The 25,750-nt window shown below is 31.3% G+C and overlaps 2 protein-coding genes across 7 annotated transcripts in view; one reads left to right on the top strand and one right to left on the bottom strand.

Moving 5' to 3' along the window:
• Nucleotides 1-326: 326 nt before the first annotated feature.
• LOC106717178 (syntaxin-12) lies at nt 327-7,746 on the top strand. The gene is made up of 8 exons (XM_045686216.1): nt 327-594; nt 672-775; nt 1,106-1,175; nt 1,573-1,723; nt 4,338-4,431; nt 5,529-5,653; nt 7,236-7,391; nt 7,650-7,746. Exons 2-8 carry the CDS (start codon nt 673-675, stop codon nt 7,734-7,736), a joined length of 786 nt encoding a protein of 261 aa, XP_045542172.1. The 5' UTR covers nt 327-594; nt 672; the 3' UTR covers nt 7,737-7,746.
• A 4,662-nt stretch (nt 7,747-12,408) lies between these two features.
• The window catches only part of LOC106717276 (protein NDRG3), a 57,149-nt gene continuing 43,807 nt past the window's right edge, over nt 12,409-25,750 (bottom strand). For 5 of the 6 annotated variants that reach the window (XM_014511087.2, XM_014511083.2, XM_014511082.2 and 2 more), the window contains 5 exons: nt 19,856-19,997; nt 19,324-19,470; nt 17,974-18,219; nt 16,507-16,591; nt 12,409-12,818 (listed from right to left, as the gene is read on the bottom strand). In XM_014511087.2, the coding sequence (XP_014366573.2) occupies nt 12,688-12,818; nt 16,507-16,591; nt 17,974-18,219; nt 19,324-19,470; nt 19,856-19,997 (751 nt within the window). In that variant the 3' untranslated portion in view covers nt 12,409-12,687. Of the gene's footprint in view, nt 12,819-13,358; nt 13,464-16,506; nt 16,592-17,973; nt 18,220-19,323; nt 19,471-19,855; nt 19,998-25,750 lie in introns of all 6 variants that reach the window. The other variant, XM_014511086.2, reaches the window with a different exon arrangement.

Raw genomic sequence — 25,750 nt, 5'->3', positions numbered from 1 at the left:
TTGGAGTGGTTGCAGTGGTGAGGAATCGAACTATACAACTAACAGACTGCAGTTCAGTGTCAGGAACATCTACAGGCGCGTTCAAATCGGAACCATTCAAAAGCTGTTATTTCCGCTTGGAAAGACCTATCCATTTATAAAGATTGCTGGGCCAAGCACGAATAATTGTGACAATCGCCATGGTATAATTATCAACAAAATTTGTATTTGTGCAGCGTTGGTATATATTTCGTTTCATAAACCATATGCATAATCTTTTACAAAAATACAAATGTAATTAGAATCTATTATTTACTGGTATTTATCGGTTTTTGTATCTATGTATCGCAAGTAACACGCCCATCACTATACGCTTGAAAACCGAAAACTTACGATTGATTGATATGAAATCAATGAATTCTTGAATTTTTCACGTCGTATTAGTTGGTCGTCTCGAAAATTTTCTATTACCGTTTTAATAGCTGCTCTTTATTGTTTCGTTAGTACCCCTGTTTTTCGCAGATTAGATAAAGTGGGAATGTTTTACAAATAGTGTTAATTATTGAAGTTATTCGTAATTTGTGGACGTCACATACCTATTGTTGCTTGATAAAAGTAAGTTTAACTACAATAAAATGTTGAAAAGTAATGGAGTTGGAAACTAGTAATCCCTTTTCTTTTTATCATCCTAGAATGGAGACTTCTTATCAAGGTGGCGTGGCAGGCGATGAAGCCGACAATTTCCAACGATTGTCCCAAACAATTGCAAGCAACGTGAAGAAAATTTCACAAAATGGTTAGTATATCCTGTACTATATACTTTGTCGATCATTGTTTTTTTCTTGGTGTCATTTATATCCGATTTTAGGAAATTAAACAATTGGCTTAAAATAGTAAAATAATGGCTGTTATTTGTTCTTGTATTACGTTATTTCACTTTTTTCAATCATTCTTTATTGAAACTTATTATTTCATTGTCACAGAGCATATCCTCTTAAAACTGAAGTAAATATCTTAAAAATTATCTCATTATTCATAGTATGTAAACTTTGTTACCCTTTGAGGAACCTTGAGTATTCTCTTAGTACTTGTGTTATTGTGAAATGTTTTTATAAATTTATTTTAGTGTCTTCAATGTCGAAGATGGTCAACCAGCTGCAAACACCACAGGATTCGCAAGAGCTTAGGAATCAGCTGTAAGTGTTGTCATTCATATTGACTTATCAATCACTGTCCTTAATTTCCAACTCAGTAGTTGACCACATCTCATCACATTATTTTGTTGTTATATTTATTAATATTCTGATAATGGTTTCCTTTATTCTGTCAATGATTATATTGGCATATTTAAATCTTAAATCATCGTTTATTATAACAATGGTGTAGCAACACTCTGAGGTTTTCAGTTAATTTCCTAATATTTTCTTTAAATTTATTTAAAAAGTATAATTAGTTGTGCCCTTTATATAAGTAGTTAGTTGTTAAACTTCCATTTACACACTTGTTTGAGAATTAAAAGCTTTTAATTCATATTTTCCGTTAATATTTTGATGATTTAATTGAAGTTACTACATTTGTATTATTTATGTTTAGGCGTCAAATCCAAAACTATACACAGAAGCTGGCTAAAGATACATCTACTATTCTGATGGAATTAATGAAGATGCGGGTGAACCAATCTGCACAGAAGCTTCAACGGGAGAGGCTGAGTGATGAATATATTAGCACTCTTAATACATTCCTGGTCAGTGTATATGCATTTATTTTATTTTTATAAATACCTTCATACATTTGAAACAAGAAATAGAAATAACCCTTCCATTGGGGACGAACACAAATCAATCTCGCCATTTAGTTTACAGTAAGTCAATTCAATAGATTTACATACACACAGACATAAAACGTACATCTGTACATGCAGTATTACTATCTTGTCAGTAGGGTAATATTGTATGTCAGGTGACAAAAACATAGTGAATCACATTTTTATCTGTAGTAAACAGACATTAAAGTAAATAAAAGAGATGAGACAACATAAACCTAGGTCTAGAAACATGTCTGGTCTGACTTTAGGTTTCATCTGAATGTAAGCCCACATTTGCACAGGTTCTTTTTATGCTGTTTTAAAACGGGTTCTAATAAAATAAATGAATTTCCATGTATATGTTCAAACGGAAACGCCTTTAAAATGCGACGCTTTTTTATCGGGCATTGTTGCATTTGTAAATCAGTTCATTGCTTGAGTGATGAAAAAAATACCGCAGAGTTAACAAGTCCTTTTGCAAATACAGGTTAAGGGATGACAATATGTGCATAGGATAATATAAGGATATCTGATCTGGAGGTCATAAATCAAACTAAATTATGACCTTATTACTGCCCCTTGTCAATACCAAAAAAGTTCCACAATATCCTTCTTGTACTGGTGATGTCATCTATGCCCATGTAGGTTTGACTTATTATCTGACAGAACTTACCGAGACTGCAATCCGTCTTACCGACTCAGATATCCTTGTTTAATCAATATCAATAAAGTGCCACTACAGTGGAGTTTTAGTATTGCATGCAGATTTTGAGTGGCATTTTTTGCTATTTATATAGAGAAATGTTTCAAATGTCCTTCTATAATTTATTTGATTCTATTTCGGAGGTTATGTGTCACATTTAATAACCCTTTCAAGTTGATTAAAAATTAATTGACATTTAATAATTGTGTAAATAAATAATCTTGTATTTTATGAAATGTTAGAATTTTTTTTATCATTTGGTTATATACATAATGGCCCAGGATTACCGTCATTTTTTCGCAGATTGATTTAATTTGTAATTCTTTAGGAGATTAAAGTATGATTTCTTGCTTTATTGCATATTTTATGTTGGTACGGTAATTTACAAAGATAAATAAATCTATAACTTATTTTAATGGCTAATAGAAATATCTCTAAATAGATATTAAAATATTATATTTTAGATTTATTTATCTTTTTAATTTACCATACCAACGTAACATTTGCAAAGAACATTCTGAGAAAAATTGTAAATGTAATAGGTCAAGTTCTCGGGACTATCATTTTACATAAATAGCCATCGCCTGCGACTCTGTCCGGCATTAAAAGAAGCTTTATAAGTAGCCAATGTATTCTTCCAAACTATGTTCTACAACTGTGCCAAATTTAAACAAGATCTGTTCATCCGTTCTGAATTGGGTTGCCAGGACCCTAAACCTACTAGCAGGACAGACCAGCCAGTTTGGCCGGACATTTGGGTAGAAAGGTCGGACAGCCTATATTATTTAGAATTTTGTCTCAGTATTAATAGGTACACTCTCATTTGGAAAATGTAAAAAGCCGGACAACTCATTATTTTGGCCGGACACGCAATCAAAAAGCCTACCTATGTCTGGCTTTAACTGGACGCCTGGTAACGCTAGTTCTGAAAATACCTTTAAACAAACATCCATCCATCCATCCATCTAAACATTCGCATTTAAAATATTAGTGAGATTAAATTACGATTCAATTGCGTATTTATAATTTAATTTAATATGTAGGCGTGTTTATTCATTATGTTGTTCTTCTTTTTAGACTTTATCAGGCAAAAACATAATACACATGTGATATGACAGATAAATATAGTTTGTGGTGAATGTTTTTACTTTATCTTTGTATGACATCAACTATATTTTATTGAAATCAAAAGCCGTTTAAATATTAAGATAATATTAAAAATTATAAACATTTTTAAAGTTTCTTGGATACGAAATTGTAACCTAGCACTGGCGACATTTAATTTAAACGAGTTAACATCAGCTAATTAAGATACAAGGTCAAGTCTCTCTTTAAATAGAACACATTATAGGTTTAAAATAATTCCTTCTATAGATGAATCATTTTAAAATGTTTGTGTAAAGGAAATCAATAAGTAAACAACCCATTGAATTCAGACCAAACTATGTATGAATTACTTTTATTGAGACATTAACACAAGTTTTTGTATTACATCCAAGAAATTAGGAATAAGCGGATTAGGTTAGGAAAATTTACTATATTACTTTTTAAGTTATTGTACATTAATGTCTCTATATTTTATGTATATTAAAAACTAGCTGTCGCCCGCCAATCCTCACGCGGGGGATAAAAAAAAAACTATTAGTAGCTTATGTGTTCTTCCAGACTATGTTCTACATGTATACCAAATTTCATCAATATTTGTTGAGCCGTTCCGGAGATACCTTCAAATAAACATCTACCCATCCATCCATCTAAACAGTTGTATTTATAATTTTAGTAAGATTTATAATTTCTTTCATTCAAAGCATTATTATATTGAATTACCTAATAAATATTTATTTTACACAGGCCACTCAAAAGTTAGCGGCTCAAAAGACGAAGGAAGATATTCGTAAAGCGAAGGCGCAGACGATCAATATAGCTCCCCCTGCTGGCACTAATAGTAAGTTACGTAAACATATTACAAGATTATGTCTAGCGTATTAACAACAAATAAATTATTTCACCACATTTCTAGGTTTTCACCTAGAAGTCTATTTATAGCGATGTAATAATTTACGAGAGGTTTAAATATATATGTAAAGATAATAATAAGAATATTAAATGTGCAAAGAAAAAACAAATCTTAATATAGTCTTAAAGTAATTTGATGATAATTTTTCATGGATTATCTAAGGTGGAAATTTGCCTTAGTCTTTTATTGTAGTGCCATACATTAATTTTTTGTGCTTCAATTATTAGCTGTGAAATTAAATCGTATTCAGACGGAATATTTAGGGAAAGTTTAATATAAATTTCTTTATCTATCCATGACAGTTATGTGAAAAATACATTTAAGGAAACAATTGTAATTTTTCTTAATGTAAACATAGATAGCCTATAGCAGGTACTCCGCATAAATGAATTCCAAATAGCACAATGCATAGTACTTTCATTGTTAACTTCACAATGAACTATGATTATAGTTTAATCTTCAAATATGTACAAAATCAGTTTGTTTAGTATTTGATGCTAAATGCCCCCATACTTAAGCAAAAGAAATGATGTATATATCAATTTTTGAAGAAATTTTTATTCCATAAATGATAAAAACAAAATTCATTATAGAATCTAAGATGCCGGAATAATAATTCTAGTAATACAAACTACATATTATTTTATGTTATTAAATGAAATGATCCTTTGATGGATGCCTGAATTCAGGATTTTCTGTATTTTTTTATTATGTCATAAGGTAACAAACGAGTAGGTAAAAAAGGTAGAGCGTTGGTGGCTCAGGAGTTAAGCACTTGACTTGCAATTTGCAGGTCCTGTGTTCGAATCCCGCCATGTACCAAAGTGTTTCGAGTTTAGATTTACATATGTACATTTATCCAACGATCTTACGGTAAAGGAAAATATTGTGATGCAACCTACAATGATATATGTGAAGTCAACCCGCACTGGGCCTGAGTTGACTATGGCCTAGTCACCCCTAACTTGGAGTAGGCTCCGAGAGTAAGCACTTGATGAAATGTCCATTGTTATTCACATTTATAGGTAACAAGGATCCATGGTCGGAGATGGGTGATACAAACTTGCGTAAACAAGAACAGTTGACAATGCAGACTGAACGTGAACTTCAAGAGTTGGCCGAACGCGAGGGACATATTCGTCAACTTGAGGTAAGCTCAACATACAACGTAACGCATCTGCAGTTCGTGTGGGTGTCGTTGATCCCATCAGTTTTCTCGCTGCTCGTTTGTCCCCTTCACTTATATAAAAAACTCTAAACAAAATATTTCCTAATGGAGCAAGCTAGGCTTTATAATTTACTCTAATTGACTATTTACGATGGTTATTAGGCTATAGTATGGATGGATTGTGTAGAAGAGATTTGTGTAAGAAATGGAGGGTCACTAGCATTTTAATAAAAAAATTATATTACTTGATATACCCTTTGAAATGAGTTTACTTCTATAGATTTTCAGGTTTCATCGTATGACTTAGGTCTGAATTTAGGTCTGAATATTCAATTGATTGTTATTATTTGAACAGTCTTTCACGCGATGTGAACATTAGTTGTTTTTAAATTGATCGTCATACGTCATTTGCTTTGCATCGAACTGCATACTCTATTATTATGCGTCAAATTGATTACTTAGAAAATATTATACTTTGAATAAGTTACGAAAATTTCAATTTTTTTTGATTATTTTTAGCTCAGAATGTACACAATTAATAAAATTACTGTGTCTGTATGTAATATAAAATGAACAACATTTTTTTTTTAGGGCGAATTGCCGTTTTCACATAAATATAATTGTTAAACTTTTGTCTGTATGTCTGTCCACTAATCCAAATTTGTTCCGGGTAATGTTTGAAACGAATGTGTGCGAGAATATTAATTTATTATTCTCCGCTGATCAAATCGCAGGTTACCACTAGTTTAATATATAACTAGAAATTCTTCTATGTAAATAAATTATATCACGGAAACAACTAATAACCACTTTGACGAACCTTTGTTATTTTAAATGGAGTATTTGTATATTTTTAGAATTATCTAAATATGTTCTATTTTTTTTTTGCAAAAAATAATAATTAAGCCTGTTGAGTAAATAGTATTTATTTTTAAATATCCAGAAACGTTAAACGAATTGAATTGGTTTTCTTAAGTCGTGTTGTTAAGTTAAATAGGTAAGGCATTCGAATATCCTGTATTATAGATTAGCTGTCGCCCTCGTCTCTGTTCGCGCGGAAATAAAAAAAAACTTAATAAGTAGCCTATATATTCTTCCAAACTCTGTTTCTATATCTGTACTAAATGTCATTGAAATTTGTTAAACCTTTCCAGAGATGCCTTAAATCAAACAAAAATCTATCCATCTAAACATTTGCATTTATAAAATTAGTAAGATTAAGTACCATCAATTAAGTTTAGAACGGAATTAATAATTCAAACATTTAAAAATGACTTCATAGTATTCACTATAAGTTTATTCAAACATGTAATCTTTTTAAATATTTCTTGTAATGTGGATTGAAAATGACTTACATTTTGATAAGGTAGATCGCCTTAAAGAGCGAAACCTTATTTTGTCGACTATGAATTGGATTATGGAAAAAAGATTATGATTTTCATTAACTTGTAACAAAATCTACTCATTTGATTCTTTGTATTGATCACTTACACGATAAATATTAATAAATAAATATTTTGTATATTTTCGCAAAGGTAATAGCTTCATAAATTGTATTTTCCAGAATGATATATTGGACGTGAATCAGATTTTCAAAGAGTTGGGTACGATGATCCATGACCAGGGCGCTGTGGTGGATTCCATTGAGTCCAGTGTCGAGTGCGCTCTAGACAATGTTGAGAACGGTACCCAGGAATTGCGACAGGCTGCTAATTACAAGGTAATTTTAATGAATAAACAAGTACTTTATTATGTGATGTGTTTGAAACATTGGTTGATAGTTGGGTCATAAATTTAATTCCTCGACTATAAGTTGGATTAAAATTGTCATACTTAGGCTCTTAAACTTAATAAATTAATTATAGTGGAAAAAAGTAACTTATTTGTCTAATATTTCTTATATAAGATCTTGTATACTTGTATGAGTTAGAATATTTAAGATATTTAAATTCAGATGTTTTTTTTTTCTGTATTTCAGAACAAAATCCGCAAGAAGAAGGTTTACTTGGCTATCATATTGATAATAATAATATCCATTATATTGATTGTAATTTTCAATCGTTAAATAATTTAAACGGCAAATTTACCAAAATAATCTTATATCCTGGTGTCTGTTTTGTATAAATATTTTATTCTTATTTGTTTTCATAAATATATAAAAAAAGAAATTGGTAAATATTGAAGATATTATTTATATAGATTTTTGGCCATTTATTGTACATATATTTGAATTGATAAATATAATTTCCATGTAAATAATTAATTTGTTATAATATTTTAATTTTATTTCACGATTATTAATAATTTTTATCATTTTATTTAATTGACTTTAATGGATTTATAGCTATGATAATATTATACAATGTTTTTTTTAATATACATTTCTGTAAATAATAATAAATATATTATTATGCTTTATATAATAATAATAATAATAAGCGTTACTCGATTTCAATAACATGATAGCTTTGTTTGTCGGTACAGTCTACAAAAAAGTATCTCGCATTAGGGGCCGTTCAAGTATTACAATTATTTACCCCCCCCCCATCCCCCTTGTCAGCAAAAGTAAGCAAAGCTCTTACCCCCTCCCCCATGCTTACGTAAACATTTTTCAATTAATATATTGTTTTTTTTATAATATTATAATTATTATTTTAAAAATAAGAAAATAAAATTAGGATAGATTAGATTTTACTGATACAGTATTCAACATAAATTAAGGGATAAAAATATTATAATCTTACGAACAACAAACTTATTTTAAATTTTTGGTACATATATTAAATTCAAGTTAACAGTCTTCAGTCCATGAAATCCGAATCCATGATTTTAAGTTTACGATGACATTGTATTGCTGCTCATTGTTGAGTCTGCTCACTTTTATCTTATTTTGGAATGTCTACGTCGTTCTCATCGAGCCATTCAACATTCAACTCATCTTGCTTTGCTATGCTTATAATACGTCTACTCGCTATAGTATTCCAAACGAAACAATACACTGACAGAGGAAATTTAGGCAAGTGAATAGCGCGCGGTAATTCCCCTACTCGGTTCTAAAGCGAGTGTCTAAACGCATGCATTATTTGCGGGAATCCCCGAAAATAGTTTCGTTATCAAGCAAAGACAATGTTAGGGTTGCCATTCGTGTAAAAAAGTAAATAACTACCGATGACGTAAGCATCATCTAGACTTCCTTACCCCCCATGTCATTCAAATTAAGCAAAGCAAAGACCCTCCCCCACCATAGTGCTTACGTAATACTTGAACGGCCCCTTATCATTTAACAAGATTGATTAGAATATGGCAACTTTTCTGCTAACTGTACAATATTTTTAACGTTTTATGTTATTGTGTATCTGTATTCCTATTTATTACATGTAATTAACTAACTTCCTTCATATATTTGATATGTGTCCAATTTATATAAAGAAATGAAGTAGTTTTTTGTAGTACTTATTAAAAATACTATAAATTAAATGTCACTATCGTAACAGTTGAATACAGTTGAACCTGGATAAAAAAAATAACCTCTATAAGCGAGTTTTTTGGTCTTAACGGAAGACCTCCATAAGCGATAAATACGTTTTAAAGAAACATCTATTATTAAGAAATATATCACGGGCTCTCCCTTATCCTGGTTCGACTATATACTAAGTAAATGTAAGCACTATGTTTTAATATCCGTTAGTTCTCACTGAAGATACGAAACTTCGTCAATTTATAATCGGTCTACGTAAGTCAAAATTCGATAGGTGAAATTTTGATGTTTTTAATTAAAAATTAACCTAGTCAGATTATAAACTGACGATGTTTACAATCGTTCGGTGATATCGATGTCTAATGGTAGTTTTACTGTAACGTACTCACCAAATACATACTTCTACGTATAGGTGCTCATCGGTTACTTATTTCTTATTCACTTTGCCTTATTTTGCAGAAATTCTTTTATTTTTCTAGTTAAATTTATTTTACACTCATGAATTTAATTTTTAATAATTAAAAATATTAATGAAATTAATGTAATTTTTTTTTAATTAATTCATAAATTTGTATTGTCTCAAATTCTGTACGTATTATTAGAAATTAAAACGGAAATATTTCATAAATTGTAAATGTATTTAGTTTTTTTTTAATTCATTTACAATTAAATAAAAAATATTGTCATTAATTTATTGTAATTACAATTTTTATTGTTGATATTTATATATTTAAAATTATTGGGTTGTTCGGAAAGTCATTTCGTTTTTATTTCTATTTTCTATGTTTATTTCTATGTTAAATAATGCCTTTATCAGCTCCAACCGACCTTCCAGGACGTGGTGCATCTTCTTCCAAAAATACACGAATCCTAAGTCGAGAAATAATTAATATATATTTTTTTTTTTTTGTAAAATACGGTAACTATTATACCAAGAATAAAATAATTACATAATATAACAATATTTTATATTTTAGAAAGTTGCCATTATTTAAATATATGAGTATTGAGGTATTAATATTGTATTCAAATATTTCTTTCATCAACAGCTCCTATTGCAGTAATAATAAAATATAAATTAATTCAATTTGAGATTAATAAATTAAATGAATTGGTGTAATGTTTATACAAAATATTGCTTGCATGTCTTTATTTTGTATTTTAAATGTAATTATTAGCTAGTAATGTATATTACGTGTCCATTATAAGTATGAAATATATTAATCAATTATAAAAGGCATTTTTTTTACTGTTATAAGTTTAAATATATTACAGTGAGACCTGGTTAAGTGAGACATCAAGGGACCTGCAATTTCGTTTCACTTATAGAGGTATTCCACTTACCCAGTGTCTCAGATATACAGGTATAAATATATATCTGTCTCATTTACAGAGGGTTCCATTAATAGAGGTGAGAAACAGGTTATTTCAGTTATACAGGTGCGATCATTAAATAAAATAACGTGTTATGTATGTAAATGAGTTTTAATAAAAAAAATATAGTATTGGAATTACGTGTGGAATTTGTGGGTAGAATAAGAATGAGTAAACAAACAATGTTATCTCAGTTACAGAGGTTTATGCATATAAAATTTACTCGCTGTCTCAGTTATAGAGGTAACTATGATGATAAATCGAAAGAACAAATCCCAGATATAGAGGTTTACCTCGTCCCACTAACAGAGGTAATTCAGTGACAAAGTGTTGGGACCTTAGCATGAGTTCCAGTTATGGAGGTTTCTCACTTATCCAGGTCCCACTTAACCAAGTTTCACTGTATTTGCTAGATGTCGTCCTCGACTTCGTCTGCGAGGGATTGAATAAAAACTTAATAAGTAGCCTATGTGTTCTTCTAGATCTAGACTATGTTCTTCATATATGACAAATTTCATCTAGATCCATTGAGCAGTTTCGGAGATAACTTCAAACAAACATGCATCTAAATTTTCGCATTTATAATATAAGTAAGATTATTATTTTTGGGATAAAGGTTTAAATAAAACATTAATTTATTAGAAAACCACCATTTAATAGATTCATAAATCACACAAATAATCGCAACACTTTCAAAATTAAAAGACAATTTAGCTTCTATGTGTTTTGAGATTCTACAAAATGATTATATAAAGATTTAAAATTGTACTTCTACGAAGCGTTAGAATGCGCGGGAAAGTTGCTTGACGTCTGATTGACATTAGAATAGTTACTTTGTATAGATAAATATACGTTAAATACATATTTGTATAGTCTAAAACCAACGATTACACTACTCAAATCTAATGAATGCTATTTGCTACGAAAGAAATTCCTTCATTTATATCGTTCTGTCCACTCCATACAAGCAGCGTGAAAAAACCGCACATCGTATACAAACTTATAATAAAATACGAAATTAACCTTATCAAAAACTGTACTTTTAACATTAAAATTAAATAATTATAAAAAATATATCAAAAACTTTGATTCAATATTGAGTATAATGTTGTTTTTTAATTAAAATTATACACTTAACTTTAAAAATAATGCGCTGTAATTATAATTTATTTGTTCAATGTGTCTAACGTATTGAAGTCGGGGTTATATAAACAGGAACATAAACATCAGTTAGCATAAGGCAAGATGATAAAACATTTGTACATGTACAAAATTCACTATTTTATAACAAATAGATTACAAATTATCGATACATAAGAGGCCTTAAATAAATAAATTACGCATTTGAACATTTGCAAAAAAGTTTTAAAAACATTTTTTTTTCGTTATTTCATTTCAAAATCTTGGTCTTAGCATAGCACCCAGCGACATTGATAATACAGCTCTCCGTGTTACATTCTCATTTAATTCCTAATCTATATAAGTTCGTGCTAAAGTATAATTGTATGAAATATATCCGAAAAATGTCATACCTACGTAATATCGACGGCATATCCTAAAGGTTGCGTCAACATCTAAATATATATCGCAACAATTAAAGCAGTCACTACATAGTAAAACTGTATTTAATACATATAAAATCAAATAAATAATAGCCTCTCAAATACTTCATACACATTTATACCTTCGTTTTATATATAAATAAAACATTTAAACCTATCAGAATACCGGATAATAAATGCATATAGTGTTTTACATGTAATTTTATAGTTTGGTGTGTATCTAATAAAATTTCTTTAGTTTTACATTGATATTACATAGGGACTTCCTCTTGCGAAGTGAAGCTGCGGTCGTCCGTCGCGCGTCTACCCTTACATCATTGATGATAACATATTCATTCTAAAAGGCAGTTTTTGCCTCGATATGTACACAACGTCTGAAATCGATTTCGATTTCGGACACCATTCAATTGATGAGCGTACGTGGAAATTTATGTTGTGTATAGCGGGTATAGCCTAAGAGGGTATACAGCGCGAGTCGCGCGATTCTAAATTAGCGGGGGTATATGATAGACATCGATTGATAAACTTCCACGATCGAACATCGGAGCGCGACGGGCGAGGGGTGCGTCTAGAAGGGGAGGGGGTTTATTTGGTGATGGCATTTAGCAGACCACTGCCTCCGAGATGGGATTCTCGGTGATGCGGATGACGGGCGAGTGGCGGCAGCGGCGCCGGCCCGCGTCCGCCGACAGTCGGCGGAACGCTACGATCTTCGTGGGTGACAGTGGCGCCACTGCAACATCCAACCGCATCGTCACACCGATTATTGCATGCGCGTACTATTACTATTACTATTTGGCCAAATAATCTGTTAACTGCTGAAATATTCGATCCTTGAGATCGATCCGGAAATTGTTTTAACTACTTTTAAATGAGAGAGTAACCAATGGAAATTGAATACTATTTCAGATACTAGTGACATGAACAAATTAATGTTTGAAATTAACCAGCTGACTGTTTAAAATCGATAAGGAAAGTTATTTTAATATGAGTAATTTTAAAAGCAATTGCAATATTAAAAATATACATGACCATTTAAAATATTTTGGTTCAGTTTACTGATAAAAACTCGTTATAATACGAAAATTACGAAAACCAAATGTATAATTGTTACATTTAATATATTTCAGGATATTTTCGGAAAATATTAATTCGAAACAACGCTTAAGAAAGTATTTAACAACAACCTTTGAGAAATTGAAAATTTTTGTTGGTTTTTGCAAGTTTTCGTTATTATATGGAAAAAATAAAATAAAATAAAAAATAAACTTACTCAGAACGCAAGCTTCATAGCAACAAACAGTCTACTTGGATATTGAAGAGCTCTGAAGACTACTACATGACGTTACATGACTTAATTTGTGCAGTGCCAACGCGGCTATGGGTTTGGGAGAAAAAAAAAATTAAAAAATAAATAAAGTACCAAAAGTACAAATACAAGTCAAGAAACAAAAAAAATAGAAAAAAATATTTTTTTTATTACTACAACTTAAAATAATTGAAAAATACTGATAGATGAGATGAAATTAATAAAGATATTTAAAATTTTCCGCATAGCACAATTTAATGTTACATTTATCGGACAATTTTCTGTTAGATTACAATGTTCGGTTACTTTATTAATATAGCCATGTAAAAAAATGGTAAAGTGAATGTGTAATGATTGACTTGAAGGGTGTCGCCAGCTGATGATCAAGTTGAAGGGGAGTAGCAGATGATCAGAGGAAAGGGTTCTAGTTGTAAAAATTCTCTATCCACTTAACGACTTTCTTTAAATTGCCGTGGGTTTCCACTGCCGACATACTTGTACAAAAATGTACTATTCCATATTATGAATATGTTTACGTATAGGTATTTCGGGAGTAGAAATGTGGGGTTAGATGTATAAGTTTTATTTTCTGCCAACACTAAAAATATTTGTTAGAAATATAAAATGCTATATGCATACATACCCTTAGAAAGCCGTACGAGTCAATAGTTCAAGCAAAAAGATATAAATCAGATAGGAAAATAAAGAACGAGGTTTTCGATTCCAAAGCAAACTAACTATTCAATATATTAAAAATTTATAAAATAATAATACTTTTTTTTTCTTAAACAAAATTTAATACAACACAAATTCATTTCATAAAAGCTTTAGAGCTATAACATGCCATTATGAAAAACCTTACTTAAATATAAAATGAAATTACAATAAAAACATAACAAAAAAAAAAGATTTTGCAATTTTCTATTCACAGGATAATTTGGTTTTTAAAAATATTTAAGAATAAAAATTATCAAGATATTATCTACCATTCACGATAATAAAATATTGTTGTATATATTGTAATAAATGTTTTCGCTGGTCAGTAAGGATTAGATTGTTATCATTTCCCTGTTATCTCCAATCGGGTCTGTACAAATGGTTTTCATCCTTCAAAGCAATCTGCCATGCGTCATTTGAGTCGTCTTTCACTTTTTTATAATTTCACCTTTTACGCAATCCATCCATCAATTCCTAGCCCTGTAACTATCGATGTAACCTCCACATACATAATTAAAATTCTCTTTGGCAGATGCCCATTTTTAAGGCACACCGCACGCATAGGAGGGATTCATCACACGTCTTATTCCAATAAAAACTTTTTTGTCGCAATTTCGTTTCATCCTTTCACACATTGAATATAACAATATAGAATAAATAAAGTAACTTGTTAAAATAATCTAAGTACTTTGATGACGTCATATTTGACCCTTGAAATGCAACACGAAGCGTTCAAGAAGTTTGCGCTTTAACGATTTGCTAACACTATGGCCACCATTAAAATACCTAAATTGAACTTTATGCACTAGATTTTCTTTTTTTTATAGCTAACAGACGTTTCAATATTGAGTATGCCTTATGAGTATACTAATGTGTGTAATATTAAGTTATTGGTGAGTACAAAACTACGACTACAAAATGATTTAAAGGAAAACACCTTCATAATTATCTATATTTTATATATAAATATAATTAAATAGTATTCAACGTGGGATCATTTTATTTATTCCATAATCTAAAAAACAACTTAAATATATATTCGTATTAAAACTTTTTAATTAACAAAGACTGATAGCTAAGTTTAATTTTTTAATGTTTGTGGACATACTAGCTGTTACAAGAGACTCCGACCGCGCGGAATTAAAAAAATACGTAATAAGTAGCCTATGTCTTCTTCCAGACTATATTCTAAGTCTGTGTCCAATTTCATCAAGATCTGTTTAGCCGTTCCGGAGATATCTTCAAACAAACATCCATCCATCTAAACATTCGCATTTAAAATATTGGTAAGAACTAAGATATTATAACTCTAAATAACTCTGTGGTAGTGTTACTTTGAAGTATATTTCTATATCTACAGTGCCCTTGTTTTGCATTAAGTGTACTTACAGCATACTTAATATGGCTTCATTTATTATGTGACTACATGGTGGCCATAGTACAAACGAAGCATTTATATATTTAACCAAAACTCTTATATACTTAAACATATATATAAACGTACCTAATAAGCATTAAATATTCCAATGTACGCTTAAGCATAATACATTTTTTTGTTTATACAAATAATTGTTAATAATAATTTCAGTAAAACCCAAACTTACGCCATTAACGCATAAATTGAAAACACATAATTCTGAGTATAATTTTAATATAAATATAATTAATATGTCTTTTGGTATCTTTAAGTAAATATAAATTAAAAAAAACCGTACCTTTAATTTTTTTCTTGAAAAATCAACTATCTTCCGCAAAATTTACACATGCTAAAATTTTTTTTTAATATTTGTAGAGAAAATGCGGTATTTCTTAGAAGATGTAACACCAAACAATCGGGATTTGAAAACTTGAATAACTAGGAATTCGTAGTAGCGTAAGTTGGAATTTTACTGTAAAGTAAATACATAAGCTTTATTAATATTTAATATACCTAATGCTAGTGTTATTACGAGTAGAACGAGCTCATGCATGCATATTTTACATTAAAATACTTTTGTGAATCAGCAACCATTTTAAAGTGCCAAAAATAATTTTTACAATAATCATGGCCATTTCGAATTAAAGAATACCATGATTGGAAAAATTGCATGCAAATAATATTTTCAACAACCATATTAAACTTATAGATATACATATTGTTAGTTTAATAGGAATCAGTCATGCAAGTGACTTCGAATAGTACTATGTTCCAAATCAAGATCCAAACCTTATAAACAAACCTAATATTGACGTTAAAGTTTTTTTTAATTGTGAAATATTTGCAAAAACAAATTATTTTACTTTGTCACATTAATTTCACTTTATAGAACATTTTCTACACAACTGTATTTAAAAAAAGAACATATTTTTCTTTACAATATTTGGATCTTGCTTTAAACGCAGCTTCTTTACTTACCATACCCCTCGCCTTGCAAGAAGAGGCGAAAAGCTTCGGATATTTTGGCCGGTTGCTCCTCAAGAACCATACCAGAGTCAGAGATCTGGAATAAATTAATATATTGAAACGCCTTTGATATTTGAAGTCCGGAATACGAAATACACGTGTATTTTGCGGCGAATATTAATATTCCTGTAGAATTAAACTGCAATGACATTTGTGTTAACAGTAAATATTTTAGTTTCTGTTACAGATGTCAGTGGAAATCTACGGTTAAATTTATTATTAGCATATACTCAATAACTATTGTAGTACTCGTAATTTGAATTGGCTGGTTTTATGCAGAAAAGTAAGCAGAAATTCACTTGAATCGCTAAAATAAAGAATAACAATTATTTCAAAAGTAGCGATCGTCTGCGACTTCGTTTGCGCAGAATAAAAAAGTAAGTGTAAAATATGACCGCGTGTATCAGCTACCTTCCCTTAATAGTCTTAACAAAATCGGTCCAGAAGTTAGCAGAACAAACGCGCTCTTGCGGACATAAAGAAAGACAAAAATTTTAAAAATTGTTTTTTTTTGATGTAACATACAGTCATTCCAATTTTATTAATATGTGTAAATAATTAAAGAATTAATATTAAATCAGAAAATAGATGTATGAGTTATGTCACTGCGGGAATATACATTTGAAATCTACACTCGATATTGGTAAACGTGCATGACTGAACTAAATAGGTTAACGTCGCTCAGTCAGAAATTTCGAACTATCACGCTGACTGGTTTGTCCTCACTAAAGTTGATTCGTTGATTCCAATTTAACACTGGCCGAATATATGTACCCTAAGGGTTGGAGTCTGCGTAAAGTGAAATTCATAATGCTACAACATTTTATTTAATCCATCCGATTTATTTTTATGTGTAAAATAAAATTTTCATCAATAATGTATAATTAAGTGTAAGAATTATAGAACATTTTGAAAAGTAGCAGCTCTTAGTATTCATAAAACGATGAAGAGTCTGTTTTCTTTTATTTAAACTACTTACTTTTCAGAGTGTTTAAAAGAACTTCATAGCGTAAACATCGTGGAACTCGAAACGTTAGTTCTTTGACTGAGTCAGAGAGTAATGAAAAATAAATTTACCTTTCTCCTTCATAACTTAATGGTTTGATGGAGAATACGAATAAATATTGTGGTTAATGTGACTTCATTTGCCTAATCATAATGGGATGGACATATACACAGACATACGTAAATATACACAAACCTGCAATGATGAAAAAAAACACAAATCTTGCAACAATTATATACTCCTGATACTAAGACCACTTTTCCACTAGCACGACTAGTCGCAAGACTAATTATGTGCGATATAAAAACCATTTACACCGAAGATGTGACTGACCTAAAAACAGTTGCGTGTGGACATGTACTAAGGGGAGGCTTGGTGGAAAAGGGGTCAAACGACATGGTGATATCGCTAACCTTCATCCAAGTGGAGTTGGTAGGCTGGAGGCGTCCATTGAAGGTGACGGTGTCATCCACATGAGGAGACAAAGCACCAGTGATGTTGAGCACCGGGGCGCGGATGGTGTGTCCCTCGCGGGAAATGTTCAGATCAGTGCGGCGCACATAGGAATCCATCAGCAGGGACAGGTTGGTCGGATTCACGTGGCGGGTGAAGTATCCGCGGTACATCTGCGCCAGGTCGTGGTTGCGCTCCTCGGCGAACTGATGACAAAAACGCTCCTTCAAAAGTCAACGTTCTGTGGTTTTCTATGAATTACACGCTTAAAGTATAAACACAATAATAAAAACGCAAAATAAGTTTAAAATGTCGTCTAAGACCTTGACACAGTTACCAAGTATAACAATTACATAACACACTGTACATATTACAATAAATAAGAAAATATCAATGACAAAACGTCGAAATTCGCAATAAATTATACTTATGAAGTTCTGCCGCCAAGCCAAGAATAAAGCTAAATGTTTTAAGTTACCGTCTAGACGAAAAGTTAATACAGGATTAAATAACGAGTTACAAACGCTTCAAGTTGAAATTTAACATAAAATATTAATACACAGGGATAGTAAAAAATACTGTAAAAGTTACGCAAGCACAAATAATTATAACATATTAAGCTGGCGATATTAATCGCCAGATTTAAAATGGGTAAATCGAGTTGGCAAGAATTTTCATGATGCGGTTGCATTTGTGTCAATGTAGATAGCGTTGCTGGTATGCAAATGACGTCACCCGTGTGCCGCACCAGTTAGAGGCGTTACGTAGCAACTACAACGTCCACATGACGAACGCGGTTTGCAGCGCATCGATGCACATTCGCCTTTACTATGCAAAAGCTGACATTGTTTGCGTTCGCACTAATTAAGTACGAACTTTGTGTGGATTTTAAAGTTAATTTCAAATCTAAATTTACCACAGAATACTATTAAAAACGTGTTTCCGCCAACCTCATTAACACACAAGTAAAGTTATAAGTAAAATTATAAGCAGTATTGTAATCATTGTGCACAGCATTAAAGTTATCCAGTCCAATGTGGTATTGATTAGTTGGATGTTCACAAAGTGAAAAAATTACAGAATGCAGTGGGCCAGACATTTTGAACGTGAGCCAAAGGGGCAAGTGCCCGGAACACGGGGAAAATTTGCCAAACCTCGGCTCGTATGAAACGTTCTCAATCCGATAGATGGTTTGGAATTTTTACTATTAAATGGTTCAACTTTACTGCAAACGAACTGGTTAAAAATACAGAATTAGTGCTGATTCGAGCAGTGGGTGTTCTATAACTGAAACAATAGAAGGTACTCACCCTGCCGAAGTGATGCCACATGAGATAATCGAGGACACCCTGGGTCATGCCGCGGGCGCGCAGCGAGCGGGAGTTCATCTTCTGGTAAGCCCACTCGATCCATCCGGCCTGGCTTGAGGTGCAATTGATCAAGGTCAAAGCATCCACCTACAAAAACATTAGCTTGTTAAAATACAAATATCCATTAGTTTTATCAGTACTGTCAGTGACTGATGAATGTTATGCTATTCCAAAGCCGAAAACAGATTACGGCCGACGCCAGTTTTCTGCTTCTTCAAACTTAGTTTTATATGGCATATATTATAGGATAATATTAAGCAAATAACGATGTAAGTTTTGAAAGCTAACAAAGAGTTTATGTCAAGACCGTTATTAAATTATCTCTCGAAAATGTATATTAAGTTTGATGTTGAGAAATAATATGGAAATGAATACCCGCGATATTAGCTATAGCCCAGCGTCGGTTTCCATTAACTCCTTGAACAAACTCAACGGCTGAATTTGTTGGGTTAAGCGAAAAGTAAATGTTTACCTTCTGCGGGTGAACGAGAGCGAATCTAGCGAGAATGTTCGCGCCTGCGCCGACGCCGAAGCCGATGAAAGTCTTGATGCCGAAGTGGCCAAGCACGTAGTTTATCTGATTCGCCAACTCATCCATTGTTGGGTAGAGGTAACTAAAACAAGAAACTCATCATTAAAATAAGTTCACGTAAAACTACTGCCCTATATGTTTTATGTCAGACGACGTTCGCTTTGAGAAGCCGAGGGAGCGAGAATAAGATGATGGTGTAGGCTTTAAGACCATCAGTAAAGAACTTTAGTTAGTAATGACATTTGAGTCTGAACTAAGTTATTTTTCTAACCAGCGCTTATTCTAATCTAAGCACACAATCGATTGTTTAATACTGAAAAATGACATAAAAACATCCATAGTCACTTATATGTCTGATTCTAAAAAATCGAAGTAACACTAGCCGAAGGAAATAGCGAACTTAATTTGTTTGTAAAAATAAACAATTTCTATTTAAACTTTAAAAATTGAAATAAATAACAGCGTACACTTCATTAGTTTTTTTCAAAACGCCAATTCTTCTTTGCAAAACTTCATCGCAAGTCAAACGGTTAAATCCTATTAAAATATGTTGTTTGAAGAAGAAAATGAAGTTGTCAGAATATTCAAAGGTAAAGGAAGAACTAATTTTAAGGGCCTGAATCAAGGCATTCGTACTAAATGTTACGTAACACTGCGGCAACAAACGAATCTATTCCAAACAAACGCAATCGTATTTGCGGCATACACCGATCGTGGTTCACCATTTAGCATACTCATTACCCATCTTATATAATCACTCATCCACATGACTGTCATGCTACCAAACATAACTAAATGTTTTGAATCAGAATTTAAAACATTTGAGAGTTTAGACTAGATTCTAGAACTAGAAAGTTCCCAATCGTTACATACACGTTAACAAATTAACAAAAAAAAGAAACTATTTTATTTTACTTTTAAAACTTGTGCTTGTAAATACTTATTTTAGTGCAGCATTCAGAGTTGTTATTTGGCCAACAAAAGAGTCCCTTCGTGTATTTTTTGTCACTATACACTAAGCAAAACCACTTAACAACTCGTGAATTAACTCTGTCTTGAAGTCATTTAATTTCTTTTAAAATAGTCTTAGAAACTACTAAAAAGTTTTTAGTATATTTTACGTTTTTATTTTATAATTCTAAAGGTATTTGAAATTTAAATTAGTTGACAGAACAATTTTATATGTTTGAGATTTTCCTTAATTCCCGTACAAAAAGAGACATGGGTAACAAGTTTGTGCGTCCCAGCTAGTCTCTATCGAGCGGTGTTCTCTTACATAACACTGCGGTACGGAACACGCCGCGTTGTTCCGACTTCGAACCTTACCAGTCGAAATTATTACACTATTACAATCCAATATTTATTGCTCTGAATAAAAAAAAGTACCGAAGCGAAACTGCGGAGAAAAATTAAACTCAGAATTTTTTTTTTATGAATTATTTTTGTATTATATTTGACATTACAGATATAAAATGCTATGAATAAAAGATTAGTTTCCTTTTAAGAATGATCCTTCTTTAATATTTTTGGTAAATCAACTTGTACCAATAAGTTTCTGAAATGCTATGTGTAAAATGTCAAACACGTGGTTGTACAAATTTGAAAAATTCTAAATTTTAAATTTAAGAAATTATTGACCACGATTAATAAATGAATTTCAATATTTTATTATTTTAATTAACAACAAAACAAACTCAACTTTATATTTAAACCAATCTCACATTTAAAAGATAAAACCTGATAATAATGTCAATCAAAAAGGTTGTATGTGTTAATAATGCAAGCATGAAATTACATGTAGAAGCAATCTCGACACTTTCTATGAATAATTAATTAGAACTGTGTTCATAATAACCGCAGCCGATATTATGGGGTCACACTTGACACTTGACATGCGCCCGCGAGGCGCCAATCCGTCGCGACGCTAGCCTATTGTTGCAGTTTATTAACAATAAGATCAGACAACACTTTTCGACTTTCCTACTGTTGACCGACTGATTCCCTAATGTCGTCGTCAAAGTGCCACTGGCCTTCAATACACTTAACAATACCATAACTGTAGAAATAAATTGATAAATGTAGACAAAGGTTTAAGGTTAATAAGCTCGTTTTATCGGAACAAACGTTCAGTACTGTTTCTGATCCACATTGAATATGAACATTTGTATTTGAATTTCAGACGAGCAGTGAAGCAGGCATATGTATCGCTTTAATGAATGAGCTTTCGTCAGCCTAACTTTCTCAGTTTATCAGTTACGAGTCATCATCCCAGAATAATTTTATGTTATGCAACCAAAAGTTTTTTTTTTTTTTTTAATAAGAGAAGGGGGCAAACGAGCAGCGGGAACACCAAGATGCTCATCGACGCCCATGGACATCTGCAATATCAGAGGAATCGCAAATGCGTTGCCGGCCTTTGAGATGGTGATTTTATTACTTTTAATTGATTGGAATATAGGTGATAGATAGATAATAAAATAGGTGATAGATAATAGCTCGTATAAAAATAAGTAACTCGAAGTAATTATTCAACGAAGTGTCGTTGGCACCGAATAGTTATGATACAATTATAGAGGATATAAAATAAATGAATCGATAGCAAATAAGGTCGTTGTACCAACATTCGTACGAGGCCAGACTGGATTTTGGTAATGTGCCAACAACGGCTAGAATGTACTGCACATAGTAAACTACGTCAAATGTACAACCATGTTCGTCTCTAGGCGACCATAATGCAAACAAATGAGTCATATAATACTAAAAACAATTTAATGGCAAAGCTTTTTGACCTTTCTAGACATACATTTTAAATGATGATGTCGTAGCAAAATCGCTCCGGCTAGCGAGTTAACATTCAAGAATTTCCTGTTGGGCCGATCGGCCTACCGATCGATCAGCCCAATGGATATATTTTTTTTGACTCGTACGGTCCAATGACAAAAAAATCAATTTGCGCCGAATTATCGCAACATCAGGTAAAATTTACCTGAACTCTCAGAATAATTAAATAAATAACAATATAACATGATTCAAGAAAAAAGCCCTATTTAAAACAAAAAAAAAAAACTAACATTCTATCAAAGTTTAATAAAAATATAACTATTAATTTAGGTACACGTACAGACAAACATTGAAACAATAATTTTGATGTATATAGATTGGTATAAAAATAGTAGCTACTGTACAAAAAACCGTAGAAAAATCCAACACATTTTACTCTATACTTCGTAGTTTAAGTCCGTAACTTGATAATGAATGACTTTAATTCGTTTAAAGTCTATTCTTAGTCTGAGATTTAACGTAAATCATTTTAACATTTTTTTATCAAGTACTGCTTAGAAAAAAAGACAGTATAGCTTTTTTAAACTGGAACATTTAGGGGAATAAGAATAAACTGACAAAAACCCGACTAACCATATCATTAATGTGAGTTACCGATACACTTGATAAAAAACATAATTGAAAGAAGGAAAGATAAGTTTTTATTAACACAAAAGTAAAAATTCCATTTCTCTTATTTTCACATTTTCAAAGAGAATGTGACGAATGACAATATGTTCTAATACATGTGTTTCGCAATGAAAACTCATACGGTTATACCTGACATTTTTTAAAATATAAATCAAATGTTATGTTCGTCTTCGACACAAGGCATCTAACGAACATGAGTCGCAATGAAACGATCTGTGACACAATATATAGTTAGAATGAAAACATAATTCGAAACCATATAAAATGAAAGATAAGAAAGTATTTTAAAAATGTACTTTTGTTTTCAGTCATGCATATAGACTTCATGGATAGTACTTCTGCATATTTTTCAAGTTGCTGCTATCCAGCTCACTGTAGCACATATCTCTCTTGACCTCTTTTCCCAACACTAAACATATAGTATATAAAAAAAGTCCACGTTTTATTGTCGTTCCATTTAAATAGAAAGTCCTTTATTACTTATAAAATCTAAGAATTGCCATCACATTTAGTTTTAATTTTTTAATGAAAGACGCCAATAAAAAATATCAATAATTAAGATATTTTAAATTGCTTCTTAAAATATATTTTATTCATTTTCCAAAGTCACTGAATAAAAGCAATCAGCACAAATGAAGCATTGATAGCAATAAAATACATAGACAATAAAAAAAGTATAAGTTTGCATTAAAAATCATATTTGATTTTATATAGTGTGATATGTCGTTTGAATGTTTTATGTTGCTGTGATTTATTAACTAGCTGTAACCGGCGACTCAGTCTGAGCGGTTTAATTTTTTTTTTAATAAGTAGCCTATGTGTTCTCCCAGATTATATTATTCATCTGTGGCAAATTTCAACAAACACACATTCATCCATCCATCTAAACATTCGCATTTATAATATTAGTAAGATTAACTCCATATTAAACTTACTCATTTAGTACGCAACGTAGTTTTTGGTTTGTTTCTATAAACTGTTAAGTTTGAAAAATTGAGGTTTTAATAAAAATCCATAGTAAGCAATTAAAGTACCACAAGTTTCGACTTTTACTTTATTTGAAACCAATCAAAGTACACACCATTAACTCTCAAACGGACTGTATAAGCATCAAAGGAATATTTCCGCGACCTCACGAATCACTTAACAAACTAACAAGCCACAATAATCCTTTGCAACACGAAAATCTCAATTATTAAAAGCCATTACTTTGTAATTTCACAGAACTGGAAGCTTTCTCAAGGATTAACTGTTATTTATGAATTAATTATTCAGTGAATGGCGAAAATCGATAAAAGAAGGTTACGGTTCAAAGATTATAATTTTACAGTAGATTGTGTTCTACTTGAAAAATGTGAAAGATCATAAGCGTGGGTTTCCACTCCACCACACACTCTTTGAAAAAAAATGGAGATAATAGTATGGTATATAGAGGTTACGGCACTGGAAACCTACGGTAAGATGTCGCATTCAGGGCGACATTATCTGAGTTTCATTTCCATACATTCTCATAAATGTGCATTGACACGGCAATATCACCGTCGCGATACGTCGAGTGGTGGAATGAAAGCAGAATGATTAAATCGTTTAATAAGGTACTATTTAACATAGTTTAATTGAATGATAACTTTTCCAATATAAAAACTCTTTTTAATTCTAGCATCGAATATAGGCCAGTACCCACTCATAGCAAAGCTTTCATTCAGTAGAGTTAGAATCAAGTCATTGACCCTAAAACGATTTTGGTACAAAAAGCGACCTGATTCTTGACATCACTAAACTACACATTTATACCGGGAGCTAGTATGGTTTAAATCATAAATGTGCAGTTACAGAGACTGTACATAAAAAATATTCTATATACGTTCTATTTAAACGAAATTAAGTATAAATACATAAGAATAGAGTGTGATGTATTGGAATAAAAATATTATAAGCCAACAACCTTTGCTAAAAAATATTGTAAACGTATTATAATGTATTTTCAGCAATGCCATTTGTGGCATCCAGCGATAAGCGAGAGCTTATTCACGCCTACTGCTATTTACTCAGTGAAACGTAATATAAAATCGAATAAACAATATTTCTGGCTTTAACTAATTTCGCTGATTTTAAATATTTTTTTAACTTGACGGGTAATTTCAGATTTTTATCTTGATCCTAATAAGTAAATTGTATATGTATTTTTTAATTTATTAAACTGTAATATTTAGTTTTCTGATTGCACGCCTGCATTTGAGTGGTATACCTATGAAAATACGTCATTGTTCTGGTAAAAAAATTGAAATCAGTAAAACTTCCGGCCTCAATTTGGTTAAATACCTCTTTATCAGTACATATCCAAATTTTCAAAGTCAATGAATG

The sequence above is a fragment of the Papilio machaon genome, chromosome Z, assembly GCF_912999745.1.
Source record: "Papilio machaon chromosome Z, ilPapMach1.1, whole genome shotgun sequence".
Classification (NCBI taxonomy): Eukaryota; Metazoa; Arthropoda; class Insecta; order Lepidoptera; family Papilionidae; genus Papilio; species Papilio machaon.
The sequence above is the reverse complement of the archived record's forward strand: the minus strand, read 5'-3'. Positions and strand labels throughout refer to the sequence as shown.